The sequence below is a fragment of the Geospiza fortis genome, unplaced genomic scaffold (assembly GCF_000277835.1).
Source record: "Geospiza fortis unplaced genomic scaffold, GeoFor_1.0 scaffold54, whole genome shotgun sequence".
NCBI classification, from domain to species: domain Eukaryota; kingdom Metazoa; phylum Chordata; class Aves; order Passeriformes; family Thraupidae; genus Geospiza; species Geospiza fortis.
This window is the reverse complement of record NW_005054301.1, coordinates 9,485,693-9,503,990: the sequence shown is the minus strand read 5'-3', so window position 1 is coordinate 9,503,990 and position 18,298 is coordinate 9,485,693. Positions and strand designations below refer to the sequence as shown.

The 18,298-nt window shown below is 35.6% G+C and overlaps 1 protein-coding gene across 2 annotated transcripts in view; it reads left to right on the top strand.

Annotated features, from left to right (window-relative positions):
- The window catches only part of AKAP6 (A-kinase anchoring protein 6), a 258,488-nt gene that overhangs the window by 174,357 nt on the left and 65,833 nt on the right, over positions 1 to 18,298 (top strand). For both annotated transcript variants that reach the window (XM_031064172.1, XM_031064168.1), the window contains exons 8-9: positions 1,173 to 1,321; positions 7,209 to 7,329. In XM_031064172.1, coding sequence (XP_030920032.1) covers positions 1,173 to 1,321; positions 7,209 to 7,329 — 270 coding nt within the window. The remainder of the gene's footprint in view (positions 1 to 1,172; positions 1,322 to 7,208; positions 7,330 to 18,298) is intronic.

Genomic DNA, 18,298 nt, shown 5'->3' with positions numbered 1-18,298 from the left:
TTTCCCTACTGACATTTTTCAATGGTGGTTTCCCTTCGCTTGCTTGCATTTTTCTTACATTTTACAGACTGCCCTTCTCTCTAGCCCTTTCACTACTTTCTCTTTATGACTTCTGTTGTTCCACAGATTGGTAACTCTGCTGTGCTGTCAGCAAACAAATAAACTCTTTACTTGCCTGCCTCACACAGCAGAAAATACAGGAGAGTTCTTATACAAAATTTCCTCTGTACCATTTGCATTTACTTGCCATAGCACCAAATAGTTAAGCAGGCATTCCACTCCTAATGGAAGTAGCAGTATGTAGTTACACAGAAGTAGCGATTTTTGAAGTATTATCAGAATTTATAATGCGTTTTTCTTTCAATGAAGTATATTAAAAGAAAACAATGGCATATCAACCCCAAAGTGCTTTTGAACTTACTCTACGTTCTGTTCTTTCTGCTGTTCTTAGGGGCAAGTGTGGCCAACAGCAGATTTCATCCTTGTGTCATCTGGTTCTCTGAGCCTCAGAAGAATACTGATCACCACAGCTGCAATAAATAAAGTGTCTGTTCAATAAGTTATGATGCCAAATATTATTCCACATTCTTCTGGACAGGCACAGTCTGATGGAAAACAGCACATCTTGCCTTTTTCCTTGCAATTAAAGTTGCTGAGTAATCAGTCTGTTCCAGATACAGGAGAGGAGAATGTGAATAATGCCAATCTGCTTGGGTTTGTTTACAATTACTATTTAAAGGAAAAATACCTGTAGCAATATGGCTTTCATTAATTATGAAGCACAGACAGTGTGTTAACAAAATAAATCTTGAAGCCTGTAAGAAAAATAACTTTATGTATCTACCTGTTCTATCACGGTGCTTGATTTCTAATATCTTTTTTATTCATGCTTAGACATTTTTATGCAGCATTTGATTGGATATACATCTCATGGAATATATAACACATTCTCTGATAGAAGCTTCAATTTCTAGCGTTTGGGATTATGCTGTAGGTTTTCTCTGGCTTAATGGTTCAGCCTTTTCACTATCACATACAAGGAGAAAACCAATGGTGTGAATAATTCGGTTCAAACTGTTGGAGTCCAAAAATATTTGTTTTAAATGCATTCTTTCTGAATTATTTTTTAACGTTCTGTTTTGTTTTTTCCCCTCTTTGTTTTCTTTTTCTAGGCTGAGGTTCAGCTATGCTATTTGGAAGCACAAAGAGATGCTGTTGAACAGATGTCCTTAAAACTGTACAGTGAGCAGTACAACAGTAGTAGCAAGCGAAAGGAAGAGTTTGCTGATATGTCAAAAGTTCACACAGTGGGAAGTAATGGGTAGGGAACTATTCTTTTTGTTGTTTTATTCTCACTGATCTGTTTTGGGTTTTTTTTTACAAGATACACTTTTTCTTACTACTAGTTAACCAGGATTTTTCCTTTCTAGGCCAAGAGGCAGGGAAAAACTGTTTTTATTGCTCTCTTTTTTTAAAAAATATATGGATGCAAAAATAATGAGTTCTGGATAATTTATCCAAATGATGGTTTGTTCACAGGAACACCTAATATTATCTAATAGTAAACTGTTACATGGATTTTAAAAAATTTATTGTGTCCTTTTTCTTTAGGCTTTTCTTCTCCAGCAGCTTCATATGATTTGATTTCTTAACATCTTCCAAGAAAGAATCTTGATAGTGTAATCATATCTCTGCAAGACCTCTATAATCATTGTCCTCCTAGTGACTAAGAAATATGAATATGAAGCCATTCAATTGTAGTTCAAGCATCCAGGTTTTTGTACTTCAAGAAAGCATTTATTTTAACTATTTTCCCTTTCTCTTAGGCTGTCTTTCCTCTACTTGCTTTTTCTTTTAATTAATGTTAGCACACATATACATGTGTATATCATATATAAAAGTATGCATTCAAAAGCATTCTTTCTTAATATTTTGAACAAATTAATCACTGGAATATGCTAAAATGAGTTCTTGCTTTCCTCTCTTTTTCACAAGCAAGGAAACTTGTAGTTCTGGAAGAAGACTTTTTCTTTAATGTCTTCTGAAAACCATATCTTTCAACTACTAGTGCCCCAAAATGAACATAGAAAAACCTACCAGTGGGATCATAATAGTGTAGGCAGGTCAAAGGACCCAACTAGTGCTCATTGGTTGGGGATGCCCTCATCCTGATGGAAGTTTCCTTGTAACTGGCAAGTAGACTAGAACTTTTGCCTGCAATTTCTTATGCAAGAAAAGTCATTGACAAAGGTCTTCATGAGTTCTTTATCTCCAGAACTCCTCTCTCCAATTGTTAACTCAATGTTCAGGTCTTGGAAACACAGTTTTATTAAATTACCAACTGTAAAGATAAATGAGCCTTGTAAACATCCCCTCTTATTATACAGAAAGGTGGCTGTTTTAGAAAAGTTGATGCGGGCTAATTATGTAGGATTACTGAGATCTTGATTAAATATGCAGAAATCTGTCAGATTCTCAAACATGCCAGCACAGCTAGTGCCAACTGTAAAAATAATTTGTTCAGAATTGGTGTGTATATGTATATAAATGTACACTGAGGGCTACATGCTCAAAACCAGCTTCTAATTTTGCAGCCATCGCTGAATGTGAGCAAGGCTTAAGGATGGAATATTGAAGAGGATGTAAGACACATCAACAGACAGTTGATTTTCCTGAGGGGAGGGGAGGGGATGTAAAGCTTTATGCTTCCCAGGGAAATCCAGTTTGTAACTCTACATACCATATGTGATAATCAAATAGTTTCTTAAATACACTTGTTTTCGCTTGTAATTATATGCTTTGAACTGGAAATGATCATCTGGTAGTATTTCAAACCTTTTTAGTGCTGTGGCCACCTTTCTGGGCCTCTAAGGCCATCTCAGACCATAGAGGCTCAACTGTGACTTCAGGAGCCAAAGGGCTGACCAGTACAATACCACTTATTCAGCCATTGTAGAAACTAGCAGGGACTAAATTCAGCTGGAAGGCTTTTAGTTGAACCCATCTGGGGTGCTGTGTTGAAAAAAAGGGAAATTCCTTCCAGCTATTTAAAAATATAATTGATGCAACATTTCCTTACTGCATAAAATCATGGACAGAAACTCCACAGTACCATGACCTAACTAGAGACTGAGATCTCTACAGAGAAGGGGCCATCTGCACAAATGAGGGTATCTATCCATTTGCTGTTGTGGAAGTTTGATCTAGGAAAAAGAAGAATGTCCACAGGGAGAACAAGAGATATTTTAAACCAAGAATTTTTTATATAGTGTGTGCATGCGTGTGTGTAGGAGATTAGGGAGATGACTTTGTGCAGGAAATAGCTAAACTGAGACAGGTAGGGTAGTATTTGCAGGATAGTGTGATTCTAGTGGGCGTGTAAAGAACCAGAGATTTCCTGCAAAACAGTAATCTTGTTAAAACAGCAATAGAGAAGGTTTTCATTTATTAGCATGAAAATGGCCAAAGTGACAAAGAAGGAGAAAAGAATGAGTATCCACTGCAGGAGAACACCAGCTAGCCAGGAGGTAGGAGGTACCTGAGAGTAGTTTAGGGCAGGTCCAAAATGTTATGGCAAATCTGGCTGGAGATACTGTATCCCCTCAAAACTGGAGATGAGTGCATTCAGGTCCTGTTGGGAGATATGGACAGCACCATCGCACAGCATGAAAGCCAGATCCTAAGTTCCTGTCATCAGTGGGTATTGGGCCTTCGTGCATGAGACTTTGAGACAAAAGCATTAGAGGGGGCTTTAAGTATGCACCAAACATAGGGAAGTTTTAAAACTGTGTAAGGTGATAACTCTGAATTCTATATCTCCCTAATAAAAACATGTGAAAAGAGTTCATAAAATTATGATCCGGAAACTTGAAGGGACATTTTGTCTGGCTGAATTTTTTGGTGGATGTACCAGTGTGTTTACAGTACTTCTAAATGCCATGTGAGTTCTGCCATCAAAGAAATACTACAAACTGGAAGTGTGTGTTAAACATGGGGAAAAGGCTGATGGAAATAGCTTCACATTCCTTTTTATTTATTAATGCCACAGACGAACTGGTTTTCTCATGAGAAAGGTGCTCATGAATTTTCATTCAAAATAATAAATTGGTGTCCACATTTTAAGAAATATGTTAAGGGTTCAAGGGATTAGACATGCAACTCTGCATATCTGATTCCTGGTTTACCAAGACAAAGTATACTTCTTAATGCAGTTTTAGTTATGACATAGCTAATGGTTTTAACTTATTAACCAACAAACTTCATTGAAGAAGCAGTTTTTACCTGCCCTTTAACTAATATTATAGCATTTTTGTTGGCAATGTTTGGGTACTTTTAATAGAGGATTTTTTTCTTTTTCAATAAACAGATGAACTAATTTATTTATTTTTTTAGTGTTTGCTGAATTCAGATAATCAACCAAAATTGGATCTTTTCTATGATAATTGCATCTTTGATACACATCAGTATTTCAGAAGTCATGCTTTCCCTGGTTCTGCCTGTGGCGATATAAAAGAAAGATCTGCTAAACTCATGAAAAGTAGATTCTGAATAAAAAAGAAATATTAAATATACCCCAGAAGTACTGACAGATATGTTTCAATCTTAACCTCCCTCTAGTCCTACAATTTCTTGAGTTTTCTGAATATCTTTTTAGCAGCTTAGTAACTTGCATCCGCTTCCAAACAGTAATTTAATAGTTATCACTAAATCCACTCATTTAGATGTAAGATATTAATTTTAAAAAATCTGTTTTTAAAAATATCAAGTATCAGAGATATTCTAAAACCATTGAAAGTATTGCAAACCTATTAAAAACATATTGATGATGCTCTGTAGGCTGACTTTGCTATCTTCAGGCTCAGGGAAATAACTGCCGTAGACAGTTGCTTAAAAACACTCCGAGATGGCTTGACTTTACTTCAGAAGACAAGAAAAAATAATAAAAACCAAAACAAACAGACCAAAAAAACCAAAACAAAACCAAAAACCCAACCTCTCCCCCCCAAAAACGCAAACAAAAAACCCAAGAAACCCCCCAACCAACAAAAAAAAAAACCACTTAAAGAAGAGAATAAGTACATTATGTAAACTATGGGGAAAAAAACCAAATCTCTTTTGTCTTGTATCCTTTCCTGGGCTTTTTCCAGTGAATCCTGTTTCTCTCACTCTTGGTTTTGGGTTGAGTTTCTGTTTAGAACATTACTTTGAAATCAAAATATTCAGCCATTTTCTAATGCTTATCTATGTTTTATAAAGGTCAAAAATAAGTGTGTTTCTGTTTCTTTAAAGGATTGGTTCATTTCAATATACAAATAAGTGGACCGATTTGGACTGTAGGTAATGTGTGGATATTTAGACACAAAGCAGATGTTTGGATCCAGCAGGTCTCTTGCCTATTACAGAAAAATCCAAGTCCACTTCCTAGTGCATTTTCCAAAGGCATCCCATGCCATTCTGTATGTAGGCTTTGTTTCACATCATCTTCATATAGTAATTTAGGATTTTCACTGGTACAAACCATCCAAGTCCAACTGAATCTATAGCAATTTACAGGGTATGAAATCTAACATCTTCTGTTATAGAAATGTGTTTTAATAACTGCCTGCCAGTTTTACATCTTTGAATAATATTTGGATAAGATGGAAGAGAAGGAGCAGTAGGTACTGAGGATGCAGAATGGTAATACTGCTTTCTGAGGAAGGGATGAAGATTCAGTAACACTGCCAAATATACAATTCAAAATGGAGCTTAGTTTTATTTTAGTTTCCAAATGATATCTGAGTCAACTACCTCCTGAAACAGGAAAAAAGCCCTGAACTCTAAGTGAGACTTATATTTCAATAATAGTAACCTGACCTTTTTTGCTTGCTCTTCCTTCTTTATGGTAACACTGCTTACCTTCTCAGGGCAGCAAGCAGTTTTGAGTACACCTCATAAATTATTGAGTAAAAGTATACTAAGTACAGTGGATTAAACTAGAGGGTTACTTCAGAAGCAGGAATCAGTGCTTGTGCATTATACAATACTTTCTTTGTTGTCAATTCATTGAAAATAATACCATGGAAAGCAAACGCTTTCTTCTCTCTTGCCTGCTTTCTTGAGCAAAGACAGTTCTACTTGTCACAACTTTATCTATAAGCTTTCAAAATTACCACACACGTGGTACTCTAGTTAATAACAAATAAGACTGCAATAGTACTAATGACATTAAAAGTGTGTTTAGTTTATTGTTTCTCTGTTGAAACACTCCTCATTTTTAATGGAGTTGCTAAAAAAGTTCTTAATAATTGGAAAAATTAGCTTTAGTAGAACATGTGCTATTCTTTGATCAGTATGGGAGTTTTTTGATACTAGCAAGGCTTTTGTTAGTTCCAATTTTGCAAATTTGAAGACCTCTTTTCAAGAGGTATCTATTTGACGAATGTGCAGTTTTTCAGCATGTACTTTCTGTCTTGTATCACAGTGGTTTAGAAGAATCTATGCTTTACTTATTCACTAGGCTTTCAATAGAGAATCACATTAATCCTTTTAAGCTCCTTATTCTAATGATTTATTTTGTTGAAAACCGTAGTGATCCTCCTTTGAATTTTAATGATTGCTGGCTATTCAAGGATTCATTGTTTTGACTTCCTGTCCTTACCTTTGTTTCTTACATGTCTGTAGGGAACACCTGTCTAATACTGTATCTGGCCTTAGTTCTCACTGGCTTACCATATTCACTCAAGCCTATCTTAAGGCGTTAAGTTGAAATGCTAGCTACTCATCCATGAAAATAAATGTAGGATATTTACAAAGATAGGCAGATAGACAGCAGAAGGATGGCTGAATGGATTGAGTAATTTTTTGTTGCAAATATTATTTTCATATGAATTATATCAAGGTGATTGTTGCAAAATTTGCTCAATGTAAAGACAGCACTGTAAAAATAATTAAACAACATCTATAGGGGATTTATATTTCAAAATTTTTGAAGCAAATGCAGTATGCCAACAGTTGTCAGGATTTGGCATCAGCTGCTGAATTTAGGTCATGGCACTGGCTTAAATTGGATTTCAGTTTTCATTTTCATCCACACTGTATAAATACAGAATGTCTCTTTAGAAATATAACTTGGAACATCATGAGTTTTCAAGAATATATTATTCTAATACAAGATTTTAACAACTACACAGTATTTATGCATAATACATTTTGTTCCTTATCTACAGCCTTTTGGACTTTGATTCAGAATACCAGGAGCTCTGGGATTGGCTGATTGACATGGAATCCATTGTGATGGACAGCCATGACCTGATGATGTCAGAGGAGCAGCAGCAGCATCTTTACAAGGTTAGCACTACCGTTACTGCCTTTACCTAGCTATAGAAGATCTGATTAGCTTGACAAGTCTTTCTCTCACAGGATATCGCTGCGTTCATTGTATGTATCATGGTGTCTATTAGAATTCCCTTCCCTGTCCCCAACCTCATTTCCATCCCCTGTGCACTGACAGGCTGCACCGACATCATAATTGCAAGAAAGTTCCCTTTATCACATTCTATTTGGTGTAATTCTATAGAAGGACAAAGATTTGTCTTCAAGATGAATAGAAATAAATGAAACTGCATTAATAAATAGACTGAAACAAAATGAAGGAAAAAAATGAAATGGGAACTTCTGACAAAATGTGTTTTGATTGGAGCTTTCAGCTGGATTTTTATCCACCTTTCAGACCTCATCTGGAAAGAAAGACATTTGCCTTGATTTTGGTTTGCTGCTGCCGGGATTCAGGACTCTTCCAATTTAATTTTTATTAGTTACACATAAAGTAGATATTGTCATGTTAAGTCTTCACACTTGGTTGTGATTTGAGCAACATGATTTTGAACTTGTAGGGTGAAGATACAGGGTCTAATTCTAGCATATATATATATGTAACTATGTGTGTGTGTGTGTGTGTGTGTGTATATATATGTACATACATGCATACAGACACACGTTTTTTTTATTTGCCATAGTAGCCTTAACCCAGAAGATTTATTATTTCTTTTAGATAGATAATACTTGTAAGAACTTCCTCAAAATGTATAACTTGATCCTAAAATTGATTCAGGCATCAGTGTGTGTCTGAGGATCTATGGGTCTGAAGTGTGGGGGGGGCAAGGAGGGGCTTTCAACAGAAATATCAGGCTGCAGTAAATCTTCCTCATTTAGGCAATTTTTATTGGAGTAATTCTGACAGTTGTCATCCTTGAATTGCTTTGAGCATATGGCATATTTCAAAGAGCAGATTGTGAATCATAAAAAATAAAATTAATAACTAACCACAGAATCAGCAACACTATAATGACAAGAAACAACTACCCTCTAGCTTTTTTCTTATTTCTTATCAAAAAAATGGTACATTCAAGGTCAAATAGAAGTTCTTCTCTTCCTCCTATGATTGCATGATTCGATAATTTCTTAAATACAATGATTTTTTCCTTGCTTTGGCATCGTATTTTCTTGATAGTGTCTTTGGATTTTATTCTTTCTTATTTTAGTTATTCTATTTAAAATACCCAGTAAGAAGGGGTTGTCATGTGTGTTAAAATATGTTTATAAATGCAAATATAGTTTGGATCCAACCTATTTAGGCTGTGAGCTTCATTCACTGGCCTCCATTTCTTGCTTTGACAATTATTGTTTATTTTTTGCTATTATCTTTTTCCTAACACTGTAAATACTTAATCAGCCTTAATCACACATTAACAGACCTAGCCGTGGTCAGGCTCAGAAATTAACAATGTCAGAAATGAGTAAAGATTTTCTTGTGAGTCTAAAATAACGTGTTTTGGTAGTTAGGGCCTGTCTGTATAAGGCCAGCTTGTAGCATGACTAATTTAACCTCTAGTTTTAGTCCTATACTAAAAAAAAATAAATTGATAAACATAAATTTTAAGATAACAATCCTTCTCATCAATATGAGAAGGAACAGAGATTAAGCAGCCTGTTCAAGTATTTTAGATACTATTTAGTATACTTCCTCTCTTATTTCCAAATGTAACCCCTAAGAATAATTATAGATGGTAAGGCTGAGATAATAGGACATGATGAGAAGAGTAAAAAAGGGCAACAATTTAATAATATGTGCAGTATAATATGGTGGAAAAATGGGTAATATTATATATGCAAAATGGGAATAGTTTCTTAATGTTATGAAATTCGGACTATGATAGACATGACACTTCTGAAAGTTTGTATGACAGAGTAGCTGAGTCTGCAGCCTGTGCAGCAGAGACAAACCAGCAGTGAGTCCAAAGAACAGGCAGCTTATTTGTCCTGCAATTTCTGCCAGGAGGTCGCAGGCTGCTGTACCAGATTTGAGCCCCCATCCCAAAACTGCTTATCTGGTACTTGGTTACTACCAAACCACTTGAAGAAGGGTAGGAACAGACTCCTTGCACTCCTGCAGTGAATATTCACTGCATTTACCTTTCTAGTTAGAGCAGCAAGCGAATTTTTAAGGACTGAATAAAAGCCTTAACTAGAGATGTGGAGTTTGCTTAAGAGTTGACTGAGAAGCGTCCACAAAGCAGGAGGAATATTTGCAGGTAATGTAAAAATCTTAAGTGCATTGCATTTAGAACGATCTTTCTTTCAAAAAAAAAAAAAAAAAGCCAAAAAAAACCCCCAAACCAAAAAACAGCAACAAGAAACCTCCAACACAACAATAAACAACCTCTCAAAGTGTTGAAAGCCCGATAATTTCAGACATTTAAAAGTAGACAAAGGATAACATTAGCTAATGGAATTGAGGGAACAATTCTGCACTAGCAAAGGTAAGACCAGATAAATCACTAGCTCTGTATCATCCCTAATTTTAGAGATTTGTGTGACAATGAATCATGTCCTCAAAAAGAGTAATTATAGTTTTATAAAACTAGCCCAGTAAACCTCTCTTCTAATCAGTGGTGACACCCATTTTATTCAGAGGCTTTTTGAGAGTCGAGAATGGTCGAGTGCTCGTGAGCACTGCCTGCACTTCCCAGAGCGCACAGCCGTTCTGGTCTGCAGGGACAGAAACCCAGGCAGCTATTATTACCAGAGCTTCTCAATGATGTGGGGTGTTATGAAAACACAGGTCTTGCTCTGGTTTCTCTTTATCAATTACAGCTTCAAATGTGAACCTGCTAATTGCACTCTCTGCATTTTCCTGGATTCTCCTAAAACCACAGATCTCAGTTGCTGAGCGGACAAGTAATTGCAGCTCAGAGCCAGCTCAGCAAGCAGCCCCTGCCAGGGAACCTGCTGTGGTATCACTATTACCAACAGTAATCATTGCCCCTAAGGAGTCTATGAATGGGAAGGAGCAATGATGAAACAGGTAATTCAGAAGGGGCAAGCATACATTAAAGCAGCATAACACAATCTATAAATGCTAATATTGTATATAGGAAAATGAAATATATTTTCATGGTTAGAGTATTTTCACAGTATCTATTTTCAGAGGCAATATATACTTAAGTCAACTCTCAGCTTAATTTTTTTTCTAATATTCCATGAACTTCATAGTTTTTTACTAGGATCCCTATTATCCCTCTTTAAGTAGGTTTTATTTTGCTCTTATAATAGGAACAGCACAGCCATATTTTTTGTAATATTGAATATGAATATACTACTTTCTCCAGACTTCCTAGATTTCAATTCATAGATTAAAAAAAAGAGAACATAGACCTAAATTATTTCTGCTTTATAGCTCTAAACTAGCTAATAATTTTGAAAATCAGCTAGTCTTTGATAAAATGGCAGTAAAAGAATGAATTGATGACAGTTTATTTTTCCTCTAATGCTTTATCTATTAATTAAGAAAAAACTAAAAGGAGCACTTCCATGTTTTGGATTCTTACTTCTTTGTACTTCTATAGCAGCTCAGTTTGATGCCAAATGTATCATGTTTATTTCATTTTAATCTACTGCATGTGAGCCTGATCTTATAAGCCCTAAGTACACAGAACTTGCATTGACTTCAGCTGTATTCATATGCTGTTACTGGAGGATAAAACCCAAAGAATTTAAACTCTGCTAATTAGCCCTTTAGCAGGAACTTGACTGATTCTGTACCTTGAATGTTCAAAAATGAAGCAAATCAGTATTTACAAGAACTGTCGAGATTAGAAGTGAGTATACTGGCAGAAAAGTTAATGATAATTCTTTCCATTTTCCTCTGAAGATTAATTACAAAACTTAATTGTGTTAGATTAAAACCCTATTTAAATAAGTACAGTATGATTGTTAAAATGGTTAGTATGTTCAGAACAAAATTAACCAAGCATTTGAAAATATAAAATAAAATATTTTTTTTTTTCTGATTACAAGCAGTGTATGGTGGTTTTAATGCAAACTGCATAAGCCATAAGTCTTTTAGTAGTAATTCTTCAGCAATGATTATGATAGATGGAAAAAGATCCATATGTAGTAGTGCAAAGATTTTGAAAGCATTTAACTGGTACAGCTTTTGAACAGGTTAACTGCTGAGCTCTTTCATCAAGGGGAAGTGGTCCACTGTATTAAATAACACAAAAATGCACATCAAAAACTAAGGAAATATTTTTTAAAAAAGTTGAGCGGGAAAAAAATCTCCCAGCAGTTTTTGTTTCCCTGCTGGAAGCTCTATCCCTGCTTGGAAGGTGCAGTTAATTTCCTCCTCTGGGTGTGCTGCTGCTCCATTGTGCCTTTCTCGCTGGCTCAGTGTGCTGTGGCCCGGAGTGGATCAAACAAACCGTGGTGAAAGTTTCCCTCATTTGCATCACTTCTAGACAGCCCTGTCGTACTCTTTGCTGACAGGAAATCACTGTCTTTGTCACCTTTTTTCAGTGATCTCCTTTTGGCAGAGATTGGCCATGTGACCAGGATTAATCACAACAACAGTTCTGGCTCAGAACTCAATGACATGTTTTCCTCAGCACTTCAATAATGGTGTAGAGGAGTCAGTAGGAAATGACTACATTAATTTCAGAGTGAAAAGATAATTAACACTTAAGGACTAGTGCTATAACCTATGGAGCTATTATTCAAATTAAAACTAATTTATTGCAAACTTGTGAAAAAAAAAACCACAAAAAACTGTTTTTTAATGCAACTGTTAAAATAATCTTGCAAGAGTCCCCGAGTTTAAAAAGAAGCACAAACTATATTTAACATGGTAATATAAATACATAAAGACTTCAACATTTGAAACTGGAGGCTAAAGTATGTAAAATGCTTACTTAGATGATATGAATAGGATACTGGCAAACAAAAGCAGCAGTGTGCTCCTAGAATGCTGTGCTTCAAGGAGTTTCCTTGGCAACAGAAATGCAGTTCCAAAAGTAGACAGAACTTTCCTCAGAAAACATACTATTAATAACAGCCTTCCGGAACAACTTGGAACAATTTGACTACTTGGCAATAAAATGCCAAGTGTTCTGCAAATTAATCTAACACATAAGAGTTATATGTTTCTCTTGCCCATAATTCTCCTGAACTGGGGGCCTGAGTTCTCTGCTGTTAGAGGATACAAATGTGCAAAGCGGTTCCAAATGCTGCACAAACAGAGAGACGGCTCAAATAGCAGCAGCCTATGAGGATCAATTAAGGTTCTTCGTATCATTTTAACTTGTAAACCAGATTAGTTTAATTGGATTACTTTGTTCCATTTAAAGCAAGCTCTGTGTACCTACTGAAGCTGCATTGCAGTTCAGTCTTTATTTCAAGTAGATTTTCCATATAAAGAAAACTTATTAAAAGATTAACAGCCTGCAGAATGATATATTTGGTCAATATGCTTAGGGGATTGGTTATAAACTATAAAATGTGAAGATATTTGCTCCTAAGCTGCATATTCTGCACAGTTCAGGATGCTTTCTGTCTGTCTGGTAACCCATCAGTGCCTGCATGGAATTGCTAAAACAGTCAGTTTTAGTCAGAAAAAAATTATGGTTGTCAGTTTAGAGGAAGCTCTCAGCACACGTCAGGATTGAGCCCATTGTAGGGAGTAACTACAAATCTGCTATGCATGCAGTATTTTTAGTCGTGTCATCATTTCTGCATGAGCCAAAAGAATAAACTAATTTCAGTTTTGCCTTGCCAATAGGAATCATTAGAATTCCACTAAAGGCCATAAGTTTACTAGACAGGAAAGGTAGGCTGTGCTAGTGCCTTGACTTTTCCTGAATTCTGAGCTCTAAAGGTTAAAAGTAATCAATATCTCATTGTGCAGCCTGATAATAAGTAATAACCATGATGTTAAAATCTAAATGACTGCAGATAGCACTTAGGTGTGTTGACCCATTTGGAAGGGCTTTTTAATTGCAATCAGAATAGTCATTATAGTTTGCTAATCAACTTTTAGGCTACCTTGCAAAAATCACCGCCTTTATGAAAAATTACTTTAATTCTATTAGCAAGTTATGTCCCAAAGTGAAAGCTTTTATTTCATCTGGCAAAGTTTTATCTGCAAAATATGTGCTAAGATAGAGATACTCATTAACAGTAGCATGTCTGTTACTTAGGTAACAGTATGTCTGTACTTCTGTCTACATACATGAATTGATACATGCCTCAGCGGAAGGTAATCTTTGCTTCTTACACTGTAGTATGTTTTTAACTGTCATGTGTTTTAAAATGATTTTGCAAAAACACTGGCTTCAGTTACTGTTCTTCACAAAGTTCAGTAATTTTTATGTGCTAGGCTGGATTTTTTTTTCCCCCAGCAGATTAAGAACCTCTGTGACTTCCTCCACTAGGTAGGAAAATCATGGTTTGTATGAGAAATCTCAAAAATGCATGATATACCAAATAGCAGTAAAAGTCTGACTGCTATTACAGTGTTAACTAAATGAGTTCAGGACCTGACACAGCAAAGTTTCCCACTCTTATTACAAGGGGTGATGAAATTGGTTACATTTTTCTGCACAAGTATTTTCACTTCAGTTGCACTGGGGAACAGAGTAATAATTCCTTTGTGACCCATCCTATCATTTTTCAGTGGTTCATATGTTCATGTAATAGGATTAAATTCCTTGCTAATTCTGGCAAATTTTGTATTTTTTAAAGCAGAAAATATAAATATTGTTGGCAAAATTCTTATTTAAAGTAGAGAAATGTTAAGTTTTAATGTCTTATATAATAACAATAGGAAAATACTGATTGCCACATCTACAGAATTAAAATATCTAGAAATTGAATACAAAAATAATGTGAAAAATATTTTTACATTTTCTTGGTTGCTTTCAAAATATTTTTCAAATATAAACATGCATTTTTGAAGACAGTGTTGTAATTTCTACAGAGCAGACTTCCTGTATTTCTGCAAGAAGTGGCTTCATGCATTTCCTAAGAATAAGTGGGTTTTTCCCACTTCTTCCCAGCATGATGTTGACGATGAACTTCACATTGTAGCAATGCAGTATTTACTGAGCTTGTAGCAAAAACCAGCGCAGCTTTTTGGAGATTAAAGCAGTGTGTCTAGAATGAAAGAGGCATTTGACTTCAAACAAAAGTAAATGTGTACCACATAGCTGTCATCACCATTCCTTACTACAGCTGCAAAACATGGACAATTTACAGTCATCACGTCAAGCATCTTAGTCAACTCCACATGCTCTGTGTTTGTGCCCTTGCTGCTATAAAACAGCTAGATAAGGTCCTAAGCAGTGAGACTTTAAAGCTGCCTTCCACTGGTCTCTCCAGTTAATATATTGAAATAAGATTAAATGAGGAATGTTAATAACACAATGACAACATGATTTTTCAAGCTCTGTGTGGACATGATACTGATTTTTTTAGCAGCTTGGTGTATCCATCTGTTTTAAAGCAGTGAAGATAAAAATATCATGAGCAAAAATTATAGGTGGCAATTATTATTCTATTCCCCAAGTTAGTTGCCAATTTTTAATGCACTTCCCTATTTTTCCACATCATAGTCCAGGAGAAAATAGAAATTATTTTAAACTCATAGGAACTACATGGTTTATCTGAGATGTTTTGCTTCATAAACATAATACAGGAACTACTATTTTCTTTCCAAATCACTCCTCATCAGTATACCTCAAAAATAATCAATACTGTAATATTTCTTTCATAAAAAATAAACAAAAAACAAATGACCACAGAATAGTTTTTTGGCAGGTTTTCTATATGAAGCCCAAATTCACTAAATCTCCATAAACTTTCAGTGGCAATATATACAATGAATTTATGTCTAAATGATAAAAAATAAGTTGCAGTGAAGTGTACCAGTTTATAATCTCCTGAATTTTTATTTGTATATGTATTGTATTTTTATTTTTATAAATATATATGATAGACTGTATTTATATATTGAAAATATGTAAAATATCAGTATAAATTATTTATGTGTATATATTTGAAACCTTTTTACATACTTAAGGTTGGGTGGTATTTTTACTTTGTGTGTATACACTTTTCATATATTGTACTAAAAATAGCTACGGCATTTTGTCCAAATTTCTCCTTCTTACAAGGTAAAATAAGCAATCATTATACTTTAATTAATAATTTTTGCAGTTGTGGCTGCATCAGGTCCAATGGAGGCTTAGGGCAGGCTGCAACCAACTTCTGTGGCGAGTGTGAAATACTTGTGGTTCTTAACTTCTTGTGGGTGATGTTGTTTTGCAGAAATCATGGTTGCTATAGAATGCTGGTGATTATGAAACTGTAAATGTTAAAGTTGGCTCTTTGAAGAGATGCTTTTGGGGGAAAAGAGCTGTGGAGCCCTTCACTTCCGGTTCTGGAATGACAGGTGCTATTATAGATGTGAAGGACATGTGCCAGCTGTGTCACAAGCTGCCGGGAACACTATGCAGAGGTTGTCATTTCCCCAGTAATACACTGGGACAAGGAGTCGTGTGTGAAGACTAGTTTAACAGCTATGGGAGCAAAGTAGACCAGCCCCTATCATGAGGAGTTTTCTCTAAGGGGTAATTCAGAACAGAAGCTTGTTAAGTACCCTGAAATATTTTCAGGAAAACACTTTTCTCTCTTACCTGTTTCTCCACTGATTGGATAAAGAGGCTATGAAGATCAGACTCTAAATTTGCCACTCACTCATTCTGGCATTGCAAAAAGAGGGTATTTTTGTACCACTGTATAATGTTTATACAATACTCCAGTTTGAAACTCATTTGTGATACATTTAGATTTTGACAGACATTGCGCTGGAGTTTGATTATCTCTGCTTTACCCATTGCTTTTTCTCAAAAATAGGCCACTATAGATATATAATTTTTCTGGTGGTAACTTTTTAAAGCTGAACATGAATTGAGACTAACATGCTTATTTTTTGATGGCCTTCTTCCAGACACATTCTTCTGTGTCTACTATGTAGGTGGAAGAACAATAATTCCTAAGAACTCTAAGATTGTTATCATGTGTTGAAAGATGATAAACACCATCAGAGGTCAGAAGTGGACAGTCATGTGATCCCATTTTTTTGCCTAAAAAATTTAATTGCTATTATTTTGGTTTTTCAGCAAGAGTATATAATTTTTAGCTCTAAGAAGAACTGGTCAGAGGGGTACAAATAATGAAAAGTAAATTAAAAGCTATAAAAAATTTTCTTAACCAAAACCAGAAACAAAAAATGAGGATATGGTAAGGTGCCAGGAACTAGAGCAACCATGTGTAACTGTAGACATGAAACATTTCTTAATTGTATCTCTTTGCCAGGATCACTTGTGAAATACACAGTTCTTATTCAGAGGGAAGACATTAAGGTAAAACCAATCTAATATATGTCTCCAAACAGTCGGAGAACTATCCGGAAAAGTGCCAGAACAGAAAGAGCAGAACACACACATAGATATAAGTTGAAAAAACCCATGAAGCAGGGCAGATGCAGGCTGGCTGAAAATGTTGGCATTTCAGTGCAACATATGTAGTGTAACAGGCAACAGAAAAAGGAGGAATAGAAATGTTCTTGACAAAAAAGAGGCAGGCAGCCAGATTGAATATCACAGTTACCTTTGAAATTAAAATATATTGTCTGAAACCATTGACAATTTAAGATTTTAATGAAGAAGTAGATATTGGCAATGTGGCTTAAGCAAATCTAAAGATTCTCAGTGTTCTAGCAATGCAGAAGGCTGCCAGGCATTCAATTGCTATATTTGCAACTATGCTATTAGATCAATGACTAATTTGATACCAGCTGGATTATAGAGTCAGCTGCAGAGCAACACTGAGAAGGAGCAAAATTAGACTGGAAAGATGCAACCAAGCACTGCAGATGGGCAATGAAATCATGATGAAACCAGTGAATAAGAGCAGTCAATCAACAAACAACCCCTGAAATAAGAGATGCCATCTCTTAAAGTTTACTACAGTTGGTTTAGAAGAATTCTACTCACCCAAGCTCTGGTTTCCATTGAAAGACAATAATCAAAGCAGTACCTGAAAGAAACAGGAAAGTCGCTGTGATTGCTTCCTGGCATTCTAGTTGAATATAGTATATCTGAAGAAGATGAGCACTTAAATGTAGAATTGAAAATTCCCCAAATCACCCTAGAGAGAAGCAAAAGGGAATTCCGTTAGCCTAGTAAAACTGCTGGAAAATGCAATGTGGCAAAGCAAAGACCCTAGCCCTGCAGAATGTAATGGATAAAACATTTACTGTTGGTCAGAAAATCCTGGTATAAACTGATTCCAGAATACTTGCACAAAATGCCAAAAACATGGGATATTTTACAATTTTTTTTCAGGGCAACAGTACTCACCATGGTGTCAAAAACATGTTTTGAAGCAGTGATCTGAAAGAATAGCAGAATGTTCTGTTGTGTGTTTTGTCAGGTATCTGTGGGCTTTTGTGCTCATCATTCTGAGCTTCTAGGGGTATTCCAGTGTAACATGGACCTGACACACTTCCTGTAGTGAGTAGCTGATGTCAGTTTAAGCATAGGAAAGAGAAATGTCAAAGAGGAGGCAATCCATAAACAACCCTTAAATGGAAACCTGGACAGGAATATTAATCTAAATGCAGAAAACATGAAAGAATGTGAGTCATTTGTGGGGGCCATATGTTGATTCTTGAAGGGTTTTGTTGCTGGCCAGGAGAAACTAGGAGTACCCCAGGAAAACAGGCAGAACAGTTGGCAGATGATTCTGTGTGTAACAGGCATGAACAAACACTTTTACAAATTTTTTACACACTTGGCAAAAGCCTATGGATTTTTGCCATGGTCAATACAAAATGATGAATAAAACAGGTTAATGGCCAAGAGAAAATAAAAAAGAGGAGGGGGAGAGAGGAGAAGAGGGGTGGGCAATGCAGCAAGATACC